This window comes from Ambystoma mexicanum, chromosome 4q, assembly GCF_040938575.1.
Source record: "Ambystoma mexicanum isolate Mex_15411 chromosome 4q, UKY_AmexF1_1, whole genome shotgun sequence".
Taxonomy (NCBI): domain Eukaryota; kingdom Metazoa; phylum Chordata; class Amphibia; order Caudata; family Ambystomatidae; genus Ambystoma; species Ambystoma mexicanum.
This window is the reverse complement of record NC_090928.1, coordinates 219,452,557-219,477,958: the sequence shown is the minus strand read 5'-3', so window position 1 is coordinate 219,477,958 and position 25,402 is coordinate 219,452,557. Positions and strand designations below refer to the sequence as shown.

General features: G+C 44.1%; 1 protein-coding gene and 1 long non-coding RNA gene across 3 annotated transcripts in view; one reads left to right on the top strand and one right to left on the bottom strand.

Moving 5' to 3' along the window:
- CNKSR3 (CNKSR family member 3) overlaps positions 1-25,402 on the bottom strand; it is a 1,181,575-nt gene that overhangs the window by 380,952 nt on the left and 775,221 nt on the right. The window contains exon 17 of the mRNA XM_069607750.1: positions 12,982-13,150. Coding sequence (XP_069463851.1) covers positions 12,982-13,150 — 169 coding nt within the window. The remainder of the gene's footprint in view (positions 1-12,981; positions 13,151-25,402) is intronic.
- Positions 14,111-25,402, top strand: part of LOC138467604 (uncharacterized) — a 142,808-nt gene continuing 131,516 nt past the window's right edge. For both annotated transcript variants that reach the window (XR_011268121.1, XR_011268120.1), the window contains exon 1: positions 14,111-14,602. This is a non-coding gene — a long non-coding RNA (uncharacterized lncRNA). The remainder of the gene's footprint in view (positions 14,603-25,402) is intronic.

The window sequence follows — 25,402 nt, the reverse complement described above, 5'->3', positions numbered from 1 at the left end:
CTATATCACCGACCTAAAAAAAAGTGTACAAATACCGATCTCCTATTAATTACGTTGCACATGGAATCATGTTACGATCGCTCTAAATGTTGCATAAATGCCAAATATAAATCATGCAAATTGTAGAAAAAACGTCTTAAAAAAAGACCGAGGCTGCAACGGGCGAGATGACCCATTCGATATTTTGACTTGTCAACCATCTGCCATTAGATCACATTATAAAGAATCTGCGGCATGTGCTCGGGCAGGGCACTGCCACTGGCACACACCATGCTCGTGCTCAAGGCCTGTAGCATGTGGAGGAAGCTGATAGCCTCACCAGATGACAAGGACATGCTGCCCTTTCCTTGGCACGTGACTGACTGCGTAGAGGAGTCTTTTCCCCATTGACCCTGGAATAACGCTCGGAACTTGCCCAGATGTTGGCAATTAGAAATAAAGTTCAACTCCTTGAGCCTCGTGTCGGCCTTGAACTTGGCTGGCGCAGTTATTATGCAACTCTGGCAGATGCATGCGTCTCTCAGACGCCCCACACTAGCATGTAAATATGTAACACTGCGAGATGCGCCACACCAAGAATCTAAATGATAAGGATCTCCTATTTATATGCCGCTTTCACCAAAATGCTATACATAGAACATATTTACATACAATTATCAAACGAAGTTGGTACTCATTTATCGTCCTTGGAAAGATGAACGTCTGAGTTAGCCTTGGCCAGATTCAAATTTGCGACCTGAAGTTCACATAAAGATTGCAGCAGTGAGCCCTCAACCAGCTGAAATATCTTAACAAAATATTATGCAACACTGTGAGATGCACCACACCAACTATGTAAATATGTGACACTGTGCTATGCGCCACATCAACAATGTAAATACATAACACTGTGAGATGCACCATGCCAAAAGTGTAAATATGTAGGACTGCGAGATGTGCCACAATTACAATGTAAACATGTGACACTGCGAGATGCGCCACATCAACAATGTAGCTATGTAACACTGTGAACTGCACCACAACAATGTCAATATGTAACATTGCAAGATGTGCCACACTAACAATGTAAATATGGATCATAGTGAGATGCGCCACACTAAGAATGTAAATATGTAACACAACAAGATGAGCCACTCTAACAATGTAAATATCTAACACTGTGAGATTTGACACACTAACAATGTAAATATGTAACACTGTGAGTTAATGTAAATGTGTAACATTACGAGATGTGCCACACCAACAATGTAACTATTTAACATTGTGAAATGCACCAAAACAATGTAAATATGTCATTGTTTGATGCCCCACACATATTATGTAAATATCTAACACTGTGAGATGCATCACACCAACAATGTAAATATGTAACACAGTGAGATGCACAACACAATGTAAATATGTAACTCCAAAATAACATTAAATATGTAACACTGTGAGACTCATAACAGCAGAAATAGTAATATGTAACACTGTGAGATGCACTATGCCAAAAATGTAAATATGAAGGACTGCGAGATGTGCCACAATTACAATGTAAACATGTGACACTCCGAGATGTGCCACATCAACAATGTAGCTATGTAATACTGTGAACTGCACAACAATGTCAATATGTAACATTGCAAGATGCGCCACAGTAACAATGTAAATATGGATCATAGTGAGATGCGCCACACTAAGAATGTAAATATGTAACACAACAAGATGAGCCACTCTAACAATGTAAATATCTAACACTGTGAGATGTGACACACTAACAATGTAAATATGTAACACTGTGAGCTAATGTAAATGTGTAACATTGCGAGATGTGCCACGCCAACAATGTAACTATTTAACATTGTGAGATGGACCAAAACAATGTAAATATGTAATTGTGTGATGCCCCACACATATTATGTAAATATCTAACACTGTGAGATGCATCACACCAACAATGTAAATATGTAACACAGTGAGATGCACCACAATAACAAGGTAAACATGTAATACTGTGAACTGCACCACCACAACGTCGAAATGTAACACTGCGAGATGCGCCACACCAACAATATAAATGATAAGGATTTCCTATTTATATGCCGCTTTCACCAAAATGCTATACATAGAACATATTTACATACAATTATCAAACAAAGTTATTACTCATTTATCGTCCTTGGGAAGATGAACGTCTGAGTTAGCCTTGGCCAGATTCAAATTTGCGACCTGAAGATCACATAAAGATTGCAGTAGTGAGCCCTCAACCAGCTGAAATATCTTAACAAAATATTATGCAACACTGTGAGATGCACCACACCAACTATGTAAATATGTGACGCTGTGCTATGTGCCACATCAACAATGTAAATACATAACACTGTGAGATGCACCATGCCAAAAATGTAAATATGTAGGACTGCGAGATGTGCCACAATTACAATGTAGCTATGTATCACTGTGAACTGCACCACAACAATGTCAATATGTAACATTGCAAGATGCTTCACACTAACAATGCAAATATGTAACACAACAAGATGAGTCACTCTAACGATGTAAATATCTAACACTCTGAGATGTGACACACTAACAATGTAGATATGTAACACTGTGAGTTAATGTAAATGTGTTGAAGAAAAGAAAAATGGGTTGAGAGACACTCCAAAATATAATTGAAATTCACAGTAAAGTAAATAACCCCAACGGGTCTTGAGTATGTGTATAATTTAAGTATATAATGCTTCAGGTGCAGCAGGGAGAAAACTCGAGGCCACTCGAGATTCAAAATACTGAAAAATAAAACACAAACCGACCGTTGCCAGCCGGTAACCCTGTACTGCACTCCTACTGGGAACTAGTCCCAAGTGATAGTTTCACCTTGCAGAAACCAAAGGTCAAAAACTCCCTGCTCGGAGTATTCGTTCTACAAGGGTTGATCTCAACAACATTCAAAGCGGTACGCTCGGCTTTATCTAATGTTCAAATTGCAAACTGGGCACATAAGGCTCTGTCAATCTGTAAAACTACAGACAAGAATAAATATAGCTGAGAACAGACAGATATGAGACAGACCCATTTGACATTATATCAACACATAATCAGATTTAATTTACATAACACTGTTACCTTAATTCAATTTGCAAATTGATTCATTCAGGTCAATTAACAATTCAATAACAAGAAACAGAAAAGCAATTGAGCTGATAAAATGCTCAAACAAATCATGTTTAGTACAGATAACAAAAGTAAAGTAAACTTTGACTCAACAAAGCTAATAAGATAATTCATATGCAGGGTGGTCACCACATTTGTGTTTCCCTGCTTCTGAGCAGTCACATTCACTCTACTCAGAGATTTCCTAAAGACACTCCTATTAAGTAATCAGTGCCAAAGCGTTTCGGATTATTAGAAATCCATCTTCAGGGCAGGATGTGTTTTAGTTTCAACAAAATTCGGTTGGAATTCCTACAAAGTATAAAGATACTCTAATTCGATCGTTAGAAAGTTTAAAAGACGCAGCAGGTAACTCTCATTAATGGAGGTACACTGGCCTGCTTTTCCTGGTAAACGGAGACTATTCATAATCACCTGTAAGGTTAAAGTGACATAACTTACAATTTGTAAGTGTTTGATCCTAGGCGCAGAGTCATACTCTAGAGTGCTAGAGCGCCGCTCCCATGGCAACCTATTTTGCTTGGGAAAGTTGTGCAGTGCGTCCTTGTGACGGGCTGCTTTGTTTGGTGTACCGAGGGCGATTCTCTTCTAGCAAGTTGTAAAGAAATGGATGCGCGTTCCGACATTTTATGAGCTCAACTGCAGAATCATGAAAATAGTCTCTATGTGTAACTGGCACTGTTTATGAAACTAACCTTAAACAACTCAAACGAAAGCTGCAGACTCACATAGCCTCTTGGCCCGAGTGTGCATGAATTAATATCACCCCTTCTCTCTCCTTGCCTCCAGTTGCCCATATTGGGAGTCACAGCTCGATACTGCCACTGCACCCGGCGAGACATTTGGGTCTTTTGACCGGGTGAGTAAATATGAATTACTTCAATAGCACTCTAGAGTATGACTCTGCGCCTAGGATCAAACACTTACAAATTGTAAGTTATGTCACTTTAACCTTACAGGTGATTATGAATCGTCTCTGTTTACCAGGAAAAGCAGGTCAGTGTACCTCCATTCATGAGAGTTACCTGCTGAGTCTAATAAACTTTCTAAAGATCTAATTAGAGTATCTTTATACTTTGTAGGAATTCCAACCGAATTTTGTTGAAACTAAAACACGTCCTGCCCTGAAGATGGATTTCTAATAATCCGAAACGCATTGGCACTGATTACTTAATAGGAGCGTCTTTAGGAAATCTCTGAGCAGAGTGAATGTGACTGCTCAGAAGCAGGGAAACACAAATGTGGTGACCACCCTGCATATGAATTATCTTATTAGCTTTGTTGAGTCAAAGTTTACTTTACTTTACTTTTGTTATCTGTACTAAACATGATTTGTTTGAGGATTTTCTCAGCTCAATTGCTTTTCTGTTTCTTGTTATTGAATTGTTAATTGACCTGAATGAATCAATTTGCGAATTGAATTAAGGTAACAGTGTTATGTAAATTAAATCTGATTATGTGTTGATATAATGTCAATTGGGTCTGTCTCATATCTGTCTGTTCTCAGCTAGATTTATTCTTGTCTGTAGTTTTACAGATTGACAGAGCCTTATGTACCCAGTTTGCAATTTGAACATTAGATAAAGCCGAGCATACCGCTTTGAATGTTGTTGAGATCAACCCTTGTAGAACAAATACTCCCAGCAGGGAGTTTTTGACCTTTGGTTTCTGCAAGGCAAAACTACCACTTGGGACTAGTTCTCGTTAGGAGTGCAGCACAGGGTTACCGGCTGGCAACAGTCGGTTTGTGTTTTGTTTTTAATGTAAATGTGTAACATTACGAGATGTGCCACACCAACAATGTAACTATTTAACATTGTGAGATGCACCAAAACAATGTAAATATGTAATTGTTTGATGCCCCACACATATTATGTAAATATCTAACACTGTGAGATGCATCACACCAACAATGTAAATATGTAACACAGTGAGATACACCACAACAATGTAAAAATGTCATTGTCTGATGCACCACACAATGTAAATATGTAACTCCAAAATAACATTAAATATGTAACACTGTGAGACTCATAACAGCAGAAATAGTAATATGTAACAATGTGAGATGAACCATACTAAAAATGTAAATATGTAACACTGTGAGATGCACTATGCCAAAAATGTAAATATGAAGGACTGCGAGATGTGCCACAATTACAATGTAAACACGTGACACTGCGAGATGTGCCACATCAACAATGTAGCTATGTAACACTGTGAACTGCACCACAACAATGTGAATATGTAACATTGCAAGATGCGCCACACTAACAATGTAAATATGCATCATAGTGAGATGCGCCACACTAAGAATGTAAATATGTAACACAACAAGATGAGCCACTCTAACGAGGTAAATATCTAACACTGTGAGATGTGACACACTAACAATGTAAATATGTAACACTGTGAGCTAATGTAAATGTGTAACATTATGAGGTGTGCCACACCAACAATGTAACTATTTAACATTGTGAGATGCACCAAAACAATGTAAATATGTAATTGTGTGATGCCCCACACATATTATGTAAATATCTAACACTGTGAGATGCATCATACCAACACTGTAAATATGTAACACAGTGAGATGTGCCACAATAACAAGGTAAACATTTAATACTGTGAACTGCACCACCACAACGTCGATATGTAACACTGCGAGATGCGTCACACCAACAAAATAAATATGTAACACTGTGAGATGCACCACAACAATGTAAATATACCATTGTTCGATGCACCACACAATGTAAATATGTAACTCCAAAATAACATTAAATATGTAACACTGTGAGACTCATAACAGCGGAAATATTAATATGTAACAATGTGAGATGAACCATACCAAAAATGTAAATATGTAACACTGTGCAACACCCCACGATATCAGTATAAATATTTGAAAACTGTGAACTGCACCACAACCAAAATGTCAATATAATAAGACTGCCATATGTGCCAAAATAACATTGTAAATATATAGCACTGCAAGATGCACCACTAAACAAATGTAAAAATGTAACATTGTGAGATGCAGCACAACAATGTAAATATGTAATGCTACAAGATGTGCCACAATAACATTTTAAATATGTAACACTGTGAGACTCATCACACAATGTTAGTTTGTAACACTGCGAAAAACCATACCAAAAATGTAAATATTTAACACTGCGCAATGCACCAGACTACCAGTGTAAATATGTAACACTGTGAGCTGCATCACAACGAAAATTTAAATATGTGACATTGCAAGATGCGCCAACTGACAATGTAAATAAGTAAGACTGTGAGCTGCACCACAACGTCAATATGTAGCATTGCGAGATGCGCCACACTAACAATGTAAATATGTAACACTGTGAGGTGCACCACAACAATGTAATTATGTTATTCGATTCCCCACCCAAACAAAGTAAATATCTAACACTGCGAAATGCGCCAAAATAATATTGTAAATATGTAACAGTCTGCAACCCATCACAACAATGAAAATATGTAATACTGTGCTATGCGCCACACTAAGAATGTAAATATGTAACACTGCGAGACGTGCCACACCAACAATATAACTATGTAACACTGCAAGATGCACCACATCAACAATCTAAATATGTAGCACTGTAAGATGCACCATACACAAAATATGAATATGTAAAAATGCGATGCACTACACAAACAATGTAAATATTCAAAGCTTCAAGATACACCACAATTACATTGTAAATATGTAACACTGTGTGATGTCGCATTTCAGTCTCTTCACAGCTCCTGGGAAGATGCTGGTGGAAGTTCTGAGTCATGTCCAAGTGTTTCACAGTGATCCATAGAGAACATCACTTGGGTGTTGTCTTTTAATGTCACCACTGTGGGCTGGTATGGTCGGTAACAACTCAAACTCACAAAGAAAAATTGTGAATCGTGGAAAATGTAGAACAATGTAAAACTTTCAGTCTGAATATGTTAACTGAACAACAATGTCGATTTTAAAAACAAAAACTAAATGGACAGCAGTTTCAGTAGTAATGTGCGGGAAGGAAATTAATTAGTTTGTTTTGAAAAGCTTTGTAAAATGTAGAGAGTTGTGATGTAGATGGTTATTATTGTGTTGGCTATGTGTTAGTGCAAGGTAAGGAGAATACTAGGTGGTTACGCCCTCAAATCACCCACCCCTCCCATGGAGATGTTTTTTCAGGTAGAGGTTTGATGGGCATAGGTTAGTATTGCCACCGACGCTGAATACAGTTAACACAAATGGTAATTTCAAGTGTCATCACATTCAGGATTGTCCATGTTATGGTGGCAATGGATGCAGCTTTATTTAAATACTGCCAGCTGTTTTTCAGTGCATCCGAATGCAGTATGTAAAAAAAGGTTTTAACCATTTCCATCCTCAATTTGAAGGCGACTTTCTCTACATTACTTGGCAAAGGGCATGAGAAGGTGGGCATCGATATGCCTTTTTTACCCGCTTTCTAGGTCCCAAAGCAGAAGTTCTTTGGGTGCTCTCGTTTTCTTGTGCTTCCCTTTATAACTGGAAACAACTGCTTTTAACCTCCACGGACATCTACATTTTTTACCACCCGGGATAAGATGGAGGTAAAAATTGGTAGTCTGTTCAGGCGGTATTCCACATATAATCAGGTGGTATTTACAGCTGATGATATTCCACTGGCCCCTTAGCGAATGAGGAAGCTCGAAACAGGGCAATTACCCGCTCCGAGCCTCCCCAATGCTGGAAGCTGCCTCTGTCCCCCGCTGGGGACTTGGGGACTTTTTTTTTCTCCCCCACTCCCCTTCCCCTGCAAACTAGCCCTTCCCTGCCCTCCCAACCCCACTTACCTTCTTTTTTCATTTTCTCAGGAGCGAACGCGCTGGGAACACTTCTGTTCCGAGCGCGTCCGCTCCCGATGGCCGCCATGGAAAGGGAAAACAGACTACGTTTTCCCTTTCCCAGCGGGCATTTGCGTTTCGAAACAGAAAAAAATGCCATTAATACCCTGGTCTAACGGGCCGGGGTACTAATGGCTATAGGACCCGAGGCAGCGGCCCAATACTGCCCACGGTAATACCCCCGGGGGCATTACCTGGGGTTGAATTGGCCCGCGGCCTTGGTCTTACTGCCACAATATCTCATTTCCGAGTGTGTAGTACGTTTAATATAGGAGATAGTCATACACAATGTTGGGATTCATAATTATTATTCAACATTGTCACCATTCACATTTTAAATGTGACTTTTTCACGTAGACATTGTGCGCCAGACTTCGGTATCTGGCCGGCAAGGCTACAGTAGCGCACTCCCCTGCTTCCAGGGCCTTATGAGGGGGTGGAACAACACAAAAGGAGGTGCAAAATGTGTGTGAGGGGGTGGGCACCCGAACGTCCCACCACCCAGAGTGATGCATTGGCTTTAGGCCCCGCATTGGGCCGATGGATTTCGAGGCGGTGCATATTATTTATTTATTTATTATGATTATTATTATAATGCGTGAATTACACTCGAAGGTAACGAAGCACAGAACTAAAGTTAAAAAAGAAAGCAAACATCGGGGATATTAAGTGAATAATGAAAACAGAGATGCTCGCCTGCAAAATATGTGTGGCTGCATCTGTGATGAGTCATTTTTAGGCTACTGGGGGTGGGGGGAGCGCGTCTAGAATCAGCTACACCCCCCCCCTGTCATCCACGGATCTTCCTTTGGAGCTGGAAAGGCTGCTATCAGTTCCCACACATTTTTCCCCTGGAAAATGCTGCACTGCGGAAAATCAGGAATATGGAACCCGGGCAGAATCCTATGGGATGTTTACAAACGGGCAGCCCTTTCCTGCTGCGCCCAGATTACATGGCAAATAACAAAGCCTGGCAGAGCAGTTGTCGGGATTACTCGCCTCCCGAACAAAGAAACAGCTCATGCCCACAAACCGAGACAGTCGTCAAGCAAAAGCCTCACTCAACCGGATCCTGCCACCGAAAGATACCTCAGCTCGGAAATAACGGGCCAAAGTCCCACAGGAAAAAGTGAAACCTGGTAGGCCTGCTCACTCAGAACCATCCCAAGCACACATAACAGACAAGCACACCAGATTCAGGAGGTTACAGCCCATGTCATGAAGGCAGCCTTCTTCCAGCCCTGGCTTTTAAGCCAACAGCTCTTTGGACACTGGGACTTGTAGGCTGTCATCGATAGGGGCCTACACATCCCTTGATGCAAAAATATCCCATTTTTACTAAAATTCTGAGACTGGATAAAGGAAACCTAATGGCCTAGGGCCTGCGTGGCAGGGTTATCACATGAAGAAGTGTTCACTTGGAAACTGTGCTATGTGACAGAGGATGGGGGTGCAGCACCCCCACCTGCAAGAGCCTTCTTTACTGTGCAAGCTGCATATTTTCACTTTTGGGGGAGTTGGGGACAGGGTTGGAATGCATATCTGTTAGAAGTACTGAGCCCACTGTAAGAGGGGCACAATATAAAGGGGCGGGGGTGGTAGCTTTCGTGTTTATCTGAGGAATGGAGGCTGAGTTGGTACCCATATTTGTGGGGTGGGTATGTATATGGTTTCCTTGGAGGGAAAGGGGTACTCAGGTTCCCCCTTACACAAGGACCATCTTCATCTGCAACCTAAACAGAGCAGCTGGCAGTGAGGTAGCCTACTGGGTCCCTGGAGCAAGACATCTGCTTGTGGTGGTAAATTGCTGACTGTGGGAAAATGACGCCTAATGTTTAATCAGACTTTCTCTGTGATCATACTCTGTGATCTTGCACACACCATATGTTTCCCTGTGCATCAGTGAGGCAGCCTGCTGGGTCCCTGAAGCAAGACATCTGCCTTTGGTGGTAAATTGCTGGCTGTGGGAAAATGACACCTAATGTTTAATCAGGCTTTCTCTGTGATCATACTCTGTGATCTTGTGCACACCATATATTTCCCTGTGCATCGGTTCAGTCCTCTAGAAATATTGGAAGCGCTTAGGGACAGTCTAGCCCTCATATCTGGGCTGTGCATAAGAACTGTGCATAAGAAGCTGCGTGTGCTTCCTTGAATTCTTAAAAAATAATTGGGGACAGATTCTCACAAACATGCTCAACTCAATAAGGTGTGCAATGGCGCAAAGATGCAAGTGAGCCATTGTGCATCACATTGCGCTGCACGTATTCACAAAGAAACCTACAAACAATGCCCGGAGTGCAAGTGTGCAAATTGTTGCTCAAAAGATGCACGGATAAGTGGGCATTTAATGGTGTATCTGGCGAGATACACATGTTTAACATGTATTGCCAGAGCGCCCATAAGGACACGTGCATGCCATGTGCACTCACTGACTAGTGGCCTGATCAAGTGGCAAAGGTCTATCGGGGTGCTGTCCTGCCTCATACTGTTGTGCGATTGCGAAGTGCCCATAGATGTAGCTGTTGCATGTAGCTCTATGATAGTTACCATTCACATTCATGATTCCTGTCTTGGGAGGATAGCTCAGTGGCAATGTGCTCGCCTTGGAAACAAGACGACACGGAGCAACACAGGTTCGCTCCCCAGGTTCGCGCTTAGAAAGCTCTGGGTATTAAGCGCGTTATAAATATCACATCATACCCTCATACACTCATTGTGCTGTGTGCATCGCACAGGATCTGAACATGCCAGTGTCTCCTGTTTCTGGGCAAGTATTTTATGCCTCCAGGGCTACGGGGGCCATGTGGGTGAAATCAAATGCACAGTAGCCAGTTGTGTCGTAAAATCCCCTTAGTGCCCTGGTAATATGTATAATGGGGCATGCCTACATATAGCCTGGAACGTATAAGGATCACATCAAAGACCTTGCGAACTGCCCATGACTGTGAGGAGTATATCACCACTGTGACGCCACTGGTCCTGTGCAAGGCTGTTGGTAACTTGCGTAGCGGTGGTATGGCATGAGCTTGCATTGTGGGTGTGGTAAGGGACCCCTCTCACTGACTCACCATCTCCAGTTTGATATGGGGTGGGAAGCGTTAATTCTGGGCGACCTCTTCATCAGCCAGTTGAACGATGGTGATCTCCCATATGCCATTTCCCTCTTCATCAGTCGGTGCAGCCCCATGACGCCTTCTGCAATGGCCATTTTGGAAATGTGTACCTGTCTATCTGTGATGTGCTTTTTTACTGTGGTGTTGGTTGGAACTGGGGTGCAATGTGTGCTTCTTTGGGTGGACAAAGCAGTTGCACTCTTTTCTGGGCCACTTGCTCCACATGGTGAAAGCAGCATCTTTGCTCACTTTCCGTGGTCACGCCTCCTGCGCATGCTTAATTTGGTGTATTTGCATGCTTTCCATCAACTTTGTGCATCTTTCGCGCACATTTTACGCTCTGGATTCTCTCTGAAATGTGCATTTCTGTAAATGAGGCGCATCTATTTCTGGCGCATTTGTGGCGCATCTCAGATTTGCGCACTTTTTTAGTTCAGAGAATATGGCCCTTGGAGTTGCAGGCGACTAGTGAGCCGCATGAAAAAATGACACCAGATGACAGGACACAACTTTTCCAGGACTCTCCTTGCCTTGCATAAATCACTGGTATCTACGTCTTCATTACATTTTGTTTAATTAAAGTAAACCCAGACTGCAACTCTTAGTGTGCATTTGGTTGATTTAAGGTATATTCTGGCCAGTGGTCGAAGTATAAAAAAAAAAGTATTAGTGGAAGGATATTCCCTGTTCCCCGCCCCCTTTTCTGCCCCGCCCCCTTTTCTACTCCACACCCCCATACTCACTGTCAAACCCCATTCAAGCCCCATACCTGGGTCCTTCCTTTCCTCCACTCCCCCATATAATGATGTGCTTTACAACCGTCTCGCACGACTGAAGAAAACGCAGTGAAAGAAAATGCATTCAAATGACCACCATAAGTGGGTCATTGTCCCCCTGGGCATGCAGCTTTATGCAGCCTCCCTTCACCCATCATTGGCACCTCTTAAGGGACATGCTCTTGTCTACAGCCACCCTCCTCCCTCCCATTACCTGCAAACACCCCTGCGCCTAAAGAAATGTGCAGACCGCTAACAGGCTCGGATTTTTACCTGCTTGGGAAAGGGCTTTATGTCCCAAGCAGTCTATTGAAATAAACAAAGCCAATCCAGCACCAGCGCAATGAGATGTGACACTGGATTGTTACCAGCAGGGCCCATGTTCTCATCCCGAGCAGAGGAGAAGTTAAAATAGGTGCCCTTCCCTACCGTCATGGAACGGTAGGTACTCTGAGTGGTATAAAGTCAGTAAGGGAACGATGACAGGCTTCCCTAAAAAGTAAGGGAACGTAGTACCCTTTAGTTCCCGCTCACTTTGACCTCTGGTTCAGACCTGGGAAATTGGTGGCTGGGTTGTATAAAGTCAGTAACCAACTTGGCACTGGGTGACAGGTAAACCCTCCGTCACTCAGAATACATCAGGTGTAAACTCCAACTGAGCAGGTGGACATTATTTGTAATGGATTTGGTTGGTGGCTCATGTGGTTTTGAATATTCACTGAACTGGTATGAACAAAATCCCTGGGGATTGTAGTGGAACCTTGAAAGTGGGCATTGGCACACACATGGTTATGCTGGTTTCGGTTATTATTGAAACATTAGAATGCCCCTTGCAGATTTTACAAGAAATCTATTGCCCCATGTCCAAAATCTCAAATGGCGGCTGTAGATACAGTAAAAGAGATCCGCAGGTGTCGTCCTGAATTGCTGAGAGGAATGGCTGCCCTGCACATCACAAATGTAGTTACCCCACATTGTACATTTGAACACGTGCAGGTAAGTAGCATTCCCCTGTGAAAGGGAGTACTCACCATCTGGCTGGTGTACCAGTAGAGCGACGACTCCTTCATCACAGCCCAGAACTTCTTCCATTTGTTGCCCAGAAAAGCTCCCTTCTCCTTCTTCTTGTAGAGCCAGCCCTGGCAGTCAGCATGCCCCAGGTCCTTACACGAAATCCTGCGACGGCTCATCGAGAAAATGCTGCCTGCACGGCCAAGAAACTTCCCCATTAGAGAGAACGGTCCAAGAGCATGAGGCAAAACACGCTTCACAAAAACCAAGAACCCCTAAGGGACGACATTGCCATGTGTTCTAGAAACGTTTTCGGAAACTGTCTGAAGCCAGTGCCAGCACCGTTAGCCTTCCTCTGCCTTGAAGCTGTTCTTGACACCTGCGGGGCGCCAAGACACATTTGCGGACAGCGACTCCAAACCAGGCGCATTCTAATCAAATCTGCATGAAATTACCGAATACAAAAGTCCGACCTCCAAAAGTCCGTTTTTTTTCCTCAATTTTTCCGCAAATATATATGTGGGGGGAGACCCCCCACAGTCCCCCACCTTACCCCTATATATTTATATTCACTTTACCCCCCACATATATATATGCAGAAAATTGGGGGTCGGACTTTTGGGGGGTCGAACCTTTGGTATTAGGTAATTTCATACAATACCTTCTAATCTCAGCTCCCCTGCCCTAAACGTGTGATTCTTGTCAAGACTCCTGTCGCTCTAATAACAGCGCGCCACATTCTGCGAACATTGAGCGCGCTGTAAAGTCAAAAAAGTGACAGCAGCATTTGTTTACTGATCCTTTTAAAGGATAAACATGACATTCCCAAATGATTACAGGGACCCATTCAAACCAGTAATTAATGTATTTTGTAGGCAAAACTATTTGCCTTCCCATGATAATTAAGCATTCGGCCGAAGCCGAATATCTCATTTGCAGCCGGAATTCGGCTGAATACTTACTCGTAGTCGAATTTCGGTATACCCTGACTGTAAACACAGAGTGGCGTTTCCCTGCAAGCGACCCACTGCCAACAAATGCCCCAGCTCATCCAGCGACCACAGGTGCCCCCCACTGATGTCTCTCTCACCAGCAAATGACAAACTAAAAAGCTCACTTGCTCTGCGCATTGCTCAGAGATGCAGCGCGCGGGCAGAGGATAATGATAGCAGCGTGTGTTTCTAGAGAGACAGTCGTATTAAATGTCTCTCTATCCCACCCTCTGGTCGGTTCTTCTCATTTAATCTGCACATCTTCTGTCACAGGTCCTTTATCGCACTCTCTGCTGACAACCGTGCCCTTTCGCACCAACGCACCCCCACCCACTTCATCTCGTGCCCTCCTCCCCCACCTTGCCCTTCGAATTTATTATTTTTTCCTCAAGTTTCTCTGTCATTCTCCGCACTCCTACCCTTGTCAGTTTTCCCACCAATAAAAACCCACAATAAGGCGTACTGGCGGCATTAACTACCAAGCATGACACTACGCCCAGCCAGCACCACGGACGAACGGGTAGCCCCTGCGCCCTCCCCCAAAAAAAGCAACGCCAAGGAAGAGGGGCGACATGACGTACCTCGGGATTTCTTGTCCGGCTTTTGTCGCAAGGAAACCTGCAGGAAGGAAAGCAGAAGGAAAGGAACTGTAAGTGCTGCGAAGCGAAGGAGGGGCGGGGGGGAGGAGGGCTGGGGAGGGTTCGTGTTAGCGCGAAGGGCACATGCTGACGAGGACGCCCCCTGCTGAACGCGAGCCGCTGGACCAAGCGCCCCCATGTGTGGGTGCTCGCGTGTGAACGGGAAGCACTGCCCCCGCCGTGCCTCGCACACATCAGCCGCGTTCACACTCACGGCGCCCCACTGACACTTCCTCAAACTCGCGCTAGAGTTCCCTGCAAGGTGGACGGAGGGAGGCGCAGGGGTGGGGGGTGGAGGGGTGGGGGGAAGAGGTTGTGTGGGGGGAGCACAGTGAATGCAGAACCAAAACATGTGCGTGTGGAACTCTGGCTTTAAATTCCATTTGCGGTCCGCTCCATCCACATGACATGTAAGTGACACTCTCGCTGCGAATTGCCCTGTTCGAGAAAGCGCTAGCAGTTTCACAAATTAGAAAGGTGTATATATAAATATACACTTGACAGTAGGCGAGCCCTTCAGGGAATGCCACCATTTGTAAATACATTGAATTGGTGCAGAGTAGATGTTTGTAAGCATCTGTGATAGGTACCTGCTGCCTTGTTCCTGATTCACAATGCTTCAAACTGGTGCAAATCGTGAGATTCCTGGAGCAAACCTTTGCAAGAGAACTGCGTTTGCATGCAAGCGCCTCAAAGGCGCTCTGGGGAGATCTGCTCCAGTTTTAGAATCTGTTGAACAGGCATGTGGTAAGTGGTGCGAAACAGAGATACTCGCTGGCCCCTCCTGATTAGCTCCAGTGCAAATCTGTATGAATCAGGCCCAGAGATTGGCAAGTCTCTTGCCCATGCCACACCGCCACTCACAAGTTCCAGGCGAGCCAGTCAGGGACTCCTCTAGCTGGTTTGCCATAGCCACAGTGAATCTTAAACAGGGGTCTGCAACTTTTGGCTCTCCAGATGTTTTGGAACTCAACTCTCATCAGTCCTAGCCAGATTAGGCAATGGTATGCGAGATCATGGGAGTTGTAGTCCAAACATCTGCAGAGCCACTGATTGTAGCCCTCTTAGCTATAAGGATTGAGAGACCCATGGTTGTGCTTACATCTGTTGTTGAAGACAAATTGAAGCACACGCATTTTGTGTACCATTTTTTTTATTTTCAGCACTGGGTTGGCCCTAACATCCTGGGGCTCTGTTCCACCTATTGGGAAGGACTCGATGACTTGCCACTATTCTAACACCAAGTACAACTCTGCCCCTTGGAGTCCTTACTTAAACAAGGGTGGTACACAATCTGGAGATAGGCACCGATTTACACATCCCTTTCAAAAGGTTCCTCCCTCTCCTCAGGTATACGCACAAGACTAAATCCCTCCTCGGTCCTCCACTACTATCAGTGATCGAAGTGAGCAGGAACGGCCGGGAGCAGTGTTCCACTACTTTTATTTTTTTCTGTTTACCATTCCTCTGCTTTTTACGACCCTATTCACCATTGTATGCATAGGATTTGTCCATTCGTGTCCCTGTGCAAGTGTAAAGTTGTAGTAGGAGCCTTAGTGACTAGTCACTTAGACTGTTGCAATGCCCCAGCCACAACACTAGCCACATGTTGCACTAGGCTTCCATCTACCCTCTCCCCTGCCGAGACCACAGGTCCACTACTTTTTTCGGTACACTTCTACCACTGACTACTATCTATCAAAGTTGTAACTCCAAATGCAGGGTGATGCCAGACTTTAAGAGGTGAATAAGGGTGGCGTGTGCAGACTGTGAGGAGGAGTTGGATGTTGAATACAAAGGATTACTGGTCAGCAATTAAGTGATTACCAAATCATCCATTTTCCCCACCCCACAGTTCTTTTTCAGTGAAGGTGGAAGAGCCAGCCTCAGTTTTTGGGGTGAGGGTGGCTCAGAGAATAATTTAAAAGGGGGGTTCAGAGCGATTTCCAAATGCCTATTCTGAGTGTCCAGAAACAGCAGCTGACATTTTCACTAAGCATCCTAATTTATTTAAGTACCACATTCCTCTGTACCACCACATTTGTGAGAGAAACCCCCTTATGCCCAGGTTAAGCCTTTCATTGTCAGAGAAAATGCAGAGCAGATGTTTTTCTAAAGTGAACTTACAACAGAAAGTGCGAGAGAGGCACCATTATCAAAAGTATACTTCCTATTGGATGGTGCTTCTTGCATTCTGGCATGATGAAAAGAGTGCCCCTATAAAATGCGAAATGTCAATGAATTAGCGTGCTCTTGAAAAAAAAATTCAACAGAGCAGATCTCCGAAATTCTAAAAATCCCAGACATGCCGGGTGAGTTCTCTAATTTATATACTGGCCCTAATAGAAATGTAGTCGCCCCATGGCGACAGGGGACAACATATTTACCAACGCTTTCTGTAAAATGGTGCATGTCACTATAAGCACACTACATAGTTGGTGCAATTCTTCCACCCAAAGGCCAGCTATGCACAGTGAATATTATGTTCCATTTACTATAAACAATGTTTGTTAACAGTAAATGTCAAATAACAGTTTCAAAAATCCCCAGCCTCACCAACCACATTGAGTACCATGCAAATAGTACTCACCCTTTATAAAAGTGCCTCACCAATGCGAGTGGGCTAGAGATTTTGCAAGCCTTGCAGAGTAAAAGAAGGTGCATTTTTAAAAGTCTGCAACCATTTCTAAGACCTTTAAGTGAACTCTAGAGACTAGCTTGTCAATGCTAAGTGGCACAGTGGCTATCACTCCATTGTGAATGCAGCCGAGTTACAAATTATGGCTCCCCACTTACCGGTGCTTGTGTGACTACCAGTTCATTGGTAAGCCTTCACAGTGACATTATGCCCAAATTTAAGGCTCCCTTGCCATCAGTCATTATCACCCTCTTCACAGCGCCATCACATCTTGGCACCAGCCATTTTTTGCCATCAGTGATTGTCACCAGTGATTGTCACCTTCCACTCTCTGACTGTAAAATCAGTCACTCTTCATTTCTTTTATTTTCAATTTAGCCCTGGAAAGCTCCTATATGTTATGCCCGGCGGCTGCAATAACTCAACAATTTGGTGTTGACGGACCTAGTGATCGAGAAACAACATCCCCACGTGGATGTTAGTTGCATCCACCCATCCACCTTGGACAACCAACCTATAATCGGTAAAGAATCCCTTATCACCAAATGTGGTGATGGTCACTTTGGACATCTTCCTTCTCTCCTTTGCAATGGTGCACTAAGGTGATAATTCATCCTCAGACTGCAATGACTCAAATGCACTCTATTAATCTGGTCTTTCCAGGGGACATCCCTTTGAGCACTCAGGTATTCATTAATGTTCCATGTTGTGACTGACACGTGTTTAGATAGCGTTGCTCTCCCCCTTTCTCTGGTTTCTCCTTTCTTCCCTTGGGGACACACACCTTGCTGTTTGCAATGGGACAGTGTTGGCTGTAAGAAGGCAGCCGGTTAAGTGGCACAGCAAGTAGAGCACTCGCTTTGACGCTCGCTTTGACATCCGTGCAGAGCCTGCTAACGCAGGTTGGAATCCCGGCAGGGCCAAACTCAGCCTTTCATCCTTCCGAGGTCCATAAATGAGCACCACACACCGTGGGTAATAATAAGCAATGCTCAGATACCTGAGGGTTTGTAGTGTTATATAAATTCCAAATTATTATTCATTTATTATTAAGCTCTTCTGTCCTCCCACAAGCCACTTTTTTAACATCTATACCATTAATTGTTAGGTATGGTCTTTTGTAAATAATGCTTTTTAGTATATAGGTACAATGGATGATGCCCTTATGGAGGGTTGTCTGTTTTTTTAAAAATGTTTGTGTGTTTATTCCCCTGGTGAAGATGTGGTGAAATCCCTATATGTCCAAACCGGTTGAGACTGGCTAACTTCAGGGTCCTAGAAAATTCTCTTGGGTACCCTCACTCCTGGGCCAAAAGAAATGGATTCATGAGATCTTACATTGAGAATTATGTGTTTGCTTTGTGCAATTTTAGTATTGATTGCAAATGAGTTGTTGATGGTATGAATGGTATGATTGAGTAAATGATTTGCATGTTTTGAGAATATAAATGTTGCTTGATTTTTCAACTTTTCTCTGCTAATGGTGGGTTGTCCATTGGATTTAGACTTTGTGTTATGTTTTCTAAATTAATTGTATGATTTATTTTCTACATAAAAAAGAAACTTAAATAAAAGTTTCTTTGATAACTAAGAACTAGAGCCTTTTTCTGTTGTTCAAATTTGCTCCTCCCTGGTTCTAGCTTGAGGGACACCTGCTCTTCCGTTAATTTGTCAATGCTAAGAAACGGCAGAGAACCAAACTCGAACTGTCTTCATGTAAACGTACATAAAGGCTTGATTTCACACTTGAAAGGCACAAATGTAAATTGCACATTTCTAATATTGTGGCATCTATAGGTAAAGACATGCAGAAAAATCAACAAGGAAGACAGAACTGTGCAAATGGAAAAAGAAAAAGGCCCAGGGCTCTTGAGTGTTTGCCATATCGAGAGAAACAATAATGTATTAGACTGCAGAACATTTATTGGAGAAAATAACATAAATGAAAAAGTCCAGGATTTTATCAAAGTGATTTCCCAGGTTTCAAGCACACAGAAGGATGGGCTTGTTTATTAAAATAACCTCATTAATGTTCAATGACTTCATGTGGTATCTATTTTGTTTACCAAAATATTGCCAAGTTTAATGTAGAAAAATTTATCAGCAATTAAAGTTTAATTTTATTCTGCCATGTATGTACTTCACTTTGAATGACAATGTAGAATTGACATGAAATTAGACATGCTCAAATATATCCATTCTGCCCGCAAATCCCGATTCATCAAACAGTGATTTACGGGCAGAATGGCACGCAAATCCCATTTTACGTGCAAATAATTCCTTGAATCAGGGCCTTAATCATTAAAAAATAATTCTTCTGTGAGAAACATGAGACTAATTGCAAAGCATAGATAAAAGAAATATCCTCCACCCCATAGGTGTAACGCTCACCTGATTCCCGCAGAGGCGCCGGTCTTGACTGGGTGAATGCCGTATCTTCAAAGGTGATGTGTAGCACACGGTTGGCTCTTTGGGCTGGACCTCTGTGCACTGTATGCCTGACTCGAAGATTAAGATGTCTGCAGATAGAAAATATGGGATTAATGAACTGGGGTTATTGGGTGCCTCTCTCCTCTTCCCTTTCTCTTCTCCTGTAGAACCCCAAAGGTTAACACCCTCACCTTAGGTAAGTGAACGCCGAGCTCTGCATCTGCCTCGGGGCAGGGTGCCGTAACCAGTTTCTTCACTGGATAAGGGTGCAGGCCTCTTGACCTCAGAGGACTGCTGTCCGTCGTTAACTGCACGAACGGTAAGTTCTGGGCACTTCAAATGTCTTAAAAGTCTTTTGTAATGATATCTCTTGTTTTGCAGGGTTCCGGCGATGGCGGATGGCGGGCTGATGAGAGTTGAGGATCGAACCCGCGTGAGGAATAGAAGCGCCTGGAAGCACGTAAGTAAGCGCTTGTAGCCTGCTTCACGATGCGCACTAACTGTCCCTTTTATCTTGCAGGTACAAGTTCGGAGCTTTAGAGAAGCTGAAGGGTGCTGGAATACCCACTGGATTCGGTGTGGGAAGGAGTAATGGCACGTGAGTAATAAAGTTGCCCAATGTCTTTAAACGCACCTTCTTTTGTCTTTCAGATGCGGGATGCAGCGCCGAAGGCCTCCGGAGCGTGCAAAGAGCTGGTAAGCTTTTGTCTTTCAGATGCCGGAATGCAGTGCGAAGACCTCCGGAGCATGCGAAGAGTAGGTAAGCCTTTGTCTTTCAGATGCCGGAATGCAGCGCGAGGCGTTGGTGACAGCCGATGGACCAGGTAAGAGATGCGCTGCCACTGAAGACCGTAGTGCTAACCTGTTCTTTCTTTGTCTTTACAGGTGCTGCTGAAGACTGGATTCCAGGATGGTAAGCCTTTGTTCCCTTAGGCCCAGGATCAGAAGCAGAAGACACGATGAGCGTTCTGCTGCAGAGAATGCAGAATAACGCAAAGCAAGATTCATCCATCGGGTGTGGTTTAAATAGCCTCCTGTAGTGCTTAGGTGTCTCCTTCCACAGCCACGCCTAGGTAAGAAAAGAGTTCCTGCTTTCCAGAAGAGTTCCAGTGTTCTGAACCTAGGGAGTGGCTCCTGCCCCACCCAACAGGAAAAGTAGTCCCAAACAGAAGAGGATCAGGGGTTCAACTGGCAGGTAAGTAAGCAGCATGGTCTGCTGCAGGTAAGTCCACCCAAGCATTATGAGCCTGGCGCTTCCAGCGCTGGGACTGGGCATCTTTATGAGCCTGGTGCCACTGGCGCCAGGACAGGGTCCAAAAGGTCCCAATTGGGACTGGCTGGCACTCGGAACCGGGGTTATGGGTCTGCTTCCAAGGGAGTCGGGCAAGTCCTGATCTTTTGGAAGCAAAGATCATGACAGCACCCCCCCTCAAGGCCCCTCCCAAACCGGGCTTCTCCGGTGGTTTGGGCTTGTTAGGAAATGTTCGATGAAATCTTTTGATTAGACGAGGCGCGTGGACATATTCTGCAGGTTCCCAGGATCTTTCTTGGGGACCGTAGCCTTTCCAGTCAATCAGGTAAAATAGTTTAGATTTGGAGATCTTGGAATCCAGGATGCTTTTGACTTCAAACTCGAGTTCTCCATCAACTAGAATATGTTTTGGAGATGTAGTTAGTCGGGTTTGAGGTTGCACGGGTTTTAATAGAGAGATGTGGAAGACCGGATGTATCTTCATGTGAGGGGGCAAGTCCAACTTGACCGCTACTGGATTTACTATGGTAGTGATGGAATAGGGACCAAGGTATCTTGGGTTGAATGTGCGTGGTCCTTTTAGAGGTAGATATTTGGTGGATAACCAGACTTGATCTCCTACTTGATATTGGGGGGCTTCCTTCCGATGTTGGTCTGCTCCTTTCTTGTATTGTTCTTTAGCCCTTTGAAGGTGAGAAACGGCTTCCTTAAAGGCTTGGGTGATTGTAGAATGCAGGTGGTCTACTGCTGGTGTTCCAAGATCTTGGAGTGGATCCAACTCCGAGGTTCGAGGGTGACTACCGTATAAAAGAAAAAACGGGGTCTTCCCAGTTCCCGAGTGGACAGAGTTATTGTAGGCATATTCGGCTATCCAAAGGATATCTTTCCAAGTTTTTTCAGTTTGTTGTAGCATGCAGTGCAAATACTGTTCCAGAGTTTGATTGGTCCTCTCGGTTTGTCCGTCGGTTTGAGGGTGGTGGCTGGTCGAAAGTCTCACATCAATTTGAGCCGACCGACAGCAACTTCGCCAAAAATGAGAAATAAATTGACTACCTCGATCCGAAATTAGAACTGAAGGAAAACCATGCAGTCGGACGATGTTTTCGAGAAATTCTCGGGCCAGAGTTGCTGCTGTTGGTAAGCCTTTGAGTGGAATGAAATGCGCCGTCTTGGAGAATAGGTCCACGATTACTAGGATCGTATTGTATCCGGAGCATGGAGGTAGATCGGTGATGAAGTCCATAGAAAGCGTATGCCAAGGGCGAGGCGGGATGTCAATAGGGCGTAAGAGGCCGACTGGTTTTTCCTTTTGACTCTTGTTTTGGGCGCATACTCCACAGGACATTATAAAGTCTCTGATATCTCTTTTCCAAGACGGCCACCAGAAGTAGCGCTTGATCTTTTCCGAGGTCTTGGTCATACCAGGATGTCCTTCCATTAAAGAATCGTGATAACAAGAGATTACCTTTTTCTGTAAATCTGTGCTGGGCAGGTATAACCGTTCTTGCAAATATAATAGGTTGTCCTTCACCGTAAAGTCATTTCCCTGCAGATGCCAATTCTGTATGTCTGCTGGAGTTACCAGTAGCCTGGCTTTATCCTTAACTTCCTCTATGGATTGTGTGGCGATTACACCTAGAATTCTTTGTTCGGGAATGATAGGTACAGGTTTAGGATTGATCAAATGTTCTTCCACTCCCATCCGAGAAAGGGCATCAGCTTTACCGTTTTTTGTACCAGGTCGATAGGTAATTATGAAGTCAAACTCGGAGTTGCCTAGAGGATTGAGCTTTTGCGGTTTTCAAATATTGCAGGTTTCGGTGATCTGTAATCACAGTAACGGTGTGTCGGGCCCCCAGAAGATAATGCCGCCAAGCCTTAAAGGCGGACTTGATAGCTAGAAGTTCCTTATCAGTAATAGTGTAATTGATTTCAGGAGGCGAGAATTTGCGGGACCAAAATGCCACGGGATGCAACTGATTGGTTACTGGGTCCTTTTGTGATAGAACTGCCCCCATGGCAAGGCTCGAAGCATCAGTTTCAACGATGTAGGGGAGTTCTGGGCGAGGATGTTTTAAGATCGGTGCAGAGATAAATCTAGTCTTCAAATTCTGGAAAGCTTGTTCCGCCTCGGTAGACCATTCAAAACGTTTGTTTTTCTTTAACAAGGCGGTGATGGGCTGGACTATTCGAGAGAATTCGGGGATAAACCTGCGGTAAAAGTTAGCAAAGCCTAACATGCTTTGAACACCTTTTACGGAGGATGGCGATGGCCATTTGAGAATTGCATCGACCTTCTTTGAATCCATACGCACTCCGCTAGCTGATAATATGAATCCCAAGAATTAAACTTCAGTCACGTTGAAAACACATTTTTCCAACTTAGCGAAAAGTTTGTGTTGACGCAATCTCTCGAGGACCATTTTCACGTGTTTCCGATGTTCAGTTTCCGATGAAGAATAAACGAGGATGTCGTCAATGTAAACAACAACACACACATCTATGAGCTCTCTGAGGACATCGTTCATAAAATATTGAAAGGCGGCCGGGGCATTGCAAAGTCCGAAGGGCATGACCTGATATTCAAATAGCCCATACTTGGTGCGGAAGGCCGTCTTCCATTCATCGCCCTCTTTTACTCGTACCAAGTGGTAGGCTCCTCTAAGATCCAGCTTTGTATATATGCATGCTTTTCTGACTTGGTCCAGGAGTTCAGGGATCAAAGGTAACGGATATCTATTCTTAACGGTGATCTGGTTCAGGGCGCGATAATCTATACAAGTTCTAAGATCCCCTTCTTTTTTTGGAACGAAGAACAAAGCTGAGGAAGCAGGGGACTTGGAAGGACGAATAAACCCATTCGCTAGGTATTGATCCAGGTATTGTCGGAGGTGAAGATTCTCAGGCTCGGTGAGGGCATAAATTCTACTACAAGGAGGAGTAGATCCAGGTATCAGGTCTATCTGGCAGTCATAAGACCTATGAGGAGGTAGAGAGTTAGCCTGATCCTTCCGGAAAACATCTTGGAATTCTAGGTATTCAGGAGGTAACTGGGGAGCCTTTGAGGAAATTGCTGCCAGTGCAACACCAGGTCGAGGGTGACAAGTAGAGACACATTCTGGAAACTGAACCGTTCTTGCTCGCCAATCGATCTGAGGATTGTGCTTCTCTAACCAAGGAATTCCTAGAATAATCTGGAACTGAGGGGCCTTGATCACATCGAACACGATCTTCTCATGGTGTCCATCTTGACTTACTAGCGTCACTTCTTGGGTGGTATGCGTTACTGGTCCGGAGGCTATCTCCGTACCATCCACCGTAGTAATGACGTCCTTTATAGCCTTTGGACAAAGAGTCAGATTCATCCTCAAAACCATTTCATGATCCACATAATTGCCGATGGCACCGCTGTCGACGTAAGCTTCAATCGCATGTAATCGATCCGGATGTTCAGGGCTAATGAGGACCATAGGTATCACGAAATGCGAGGTCACGGAACTGGTTTTAACGCTCGGCAAGAGGACCTCTATTCTTGTCGGGCGAGGTCGTTTCCCTGCTCAGAGTTTGTGACCCTGGTAACTGCAGCTCCTACTGCCTTCTTGGCTGGTTTCACCGGACAGTCTCGAAGAAAGTGCCCCGAGTTTCCGCAATAGAGGCATAATTGCAGCTGTTTTCTCCTTTCCCGCTCCTTTTGTGTTAGTGGTCCTTTCAGGCCCCCTATTTGCATGGGTTCCCCGGAGTCTACTCCTTTGGTAGGAGTTGGTGGTTTGGAAAATACTCGAGCATCAAACTTGGAACGATCGGCCTTCCTGTTCTGCAGTCTGTGGTCAATTTGAACGACTAAGTCAATATAGTCCGAACAGTCTTGCGGGGGATTCACTACTTGGGCTAAAACATCTTTGAGCTCTCCACGTAGACCTCTATAAAACAGCGTAATCCTTTTGTCCTCAGGCCATCGAATTTCCACTATCAGTCTGTTGAAAGACGCAATATAAGCCAAAAGGTCTTGATTACCCTGTCGCAATGAAAGGAGCTCATTGTCCAAGGCCTGCCCCTGTGAATGTCTTGCAAACAGTTTTTCCATACTGAGCTGAAAAGCTTGAAAATCATGGAGAACCGGATCATCTTGATTAACTACAGGGATCGACCAGTCTGCCGCATTGCCACTAAGGTACGAAAGCACGAAAGCTACCTTAGCTTGATCAGTTGGAAAGGCTGCTGGCCGGCATAAGAAGTGCAACCGGCACTGATTAATAAATACTGCAAACCTCTTTGGGTCACCAGAAAATCGTTCGGGCGGAGCCAGAGGTACATTCCCAGGTAGGTTGATCTGCACTGGGTTCGTAGAGGATGTTGAAGGAAGATTTGCCCCTGATGCAGGTAACGGAGTTTGTCCGGCTTGTGACTGTAGCAATTGTCTAGCGAGATCGTCTGTTCGCTCCTTGGAAATAATCAGTTCTCTTCTTAGAGCATTCGTTTCCTGACGGGCTG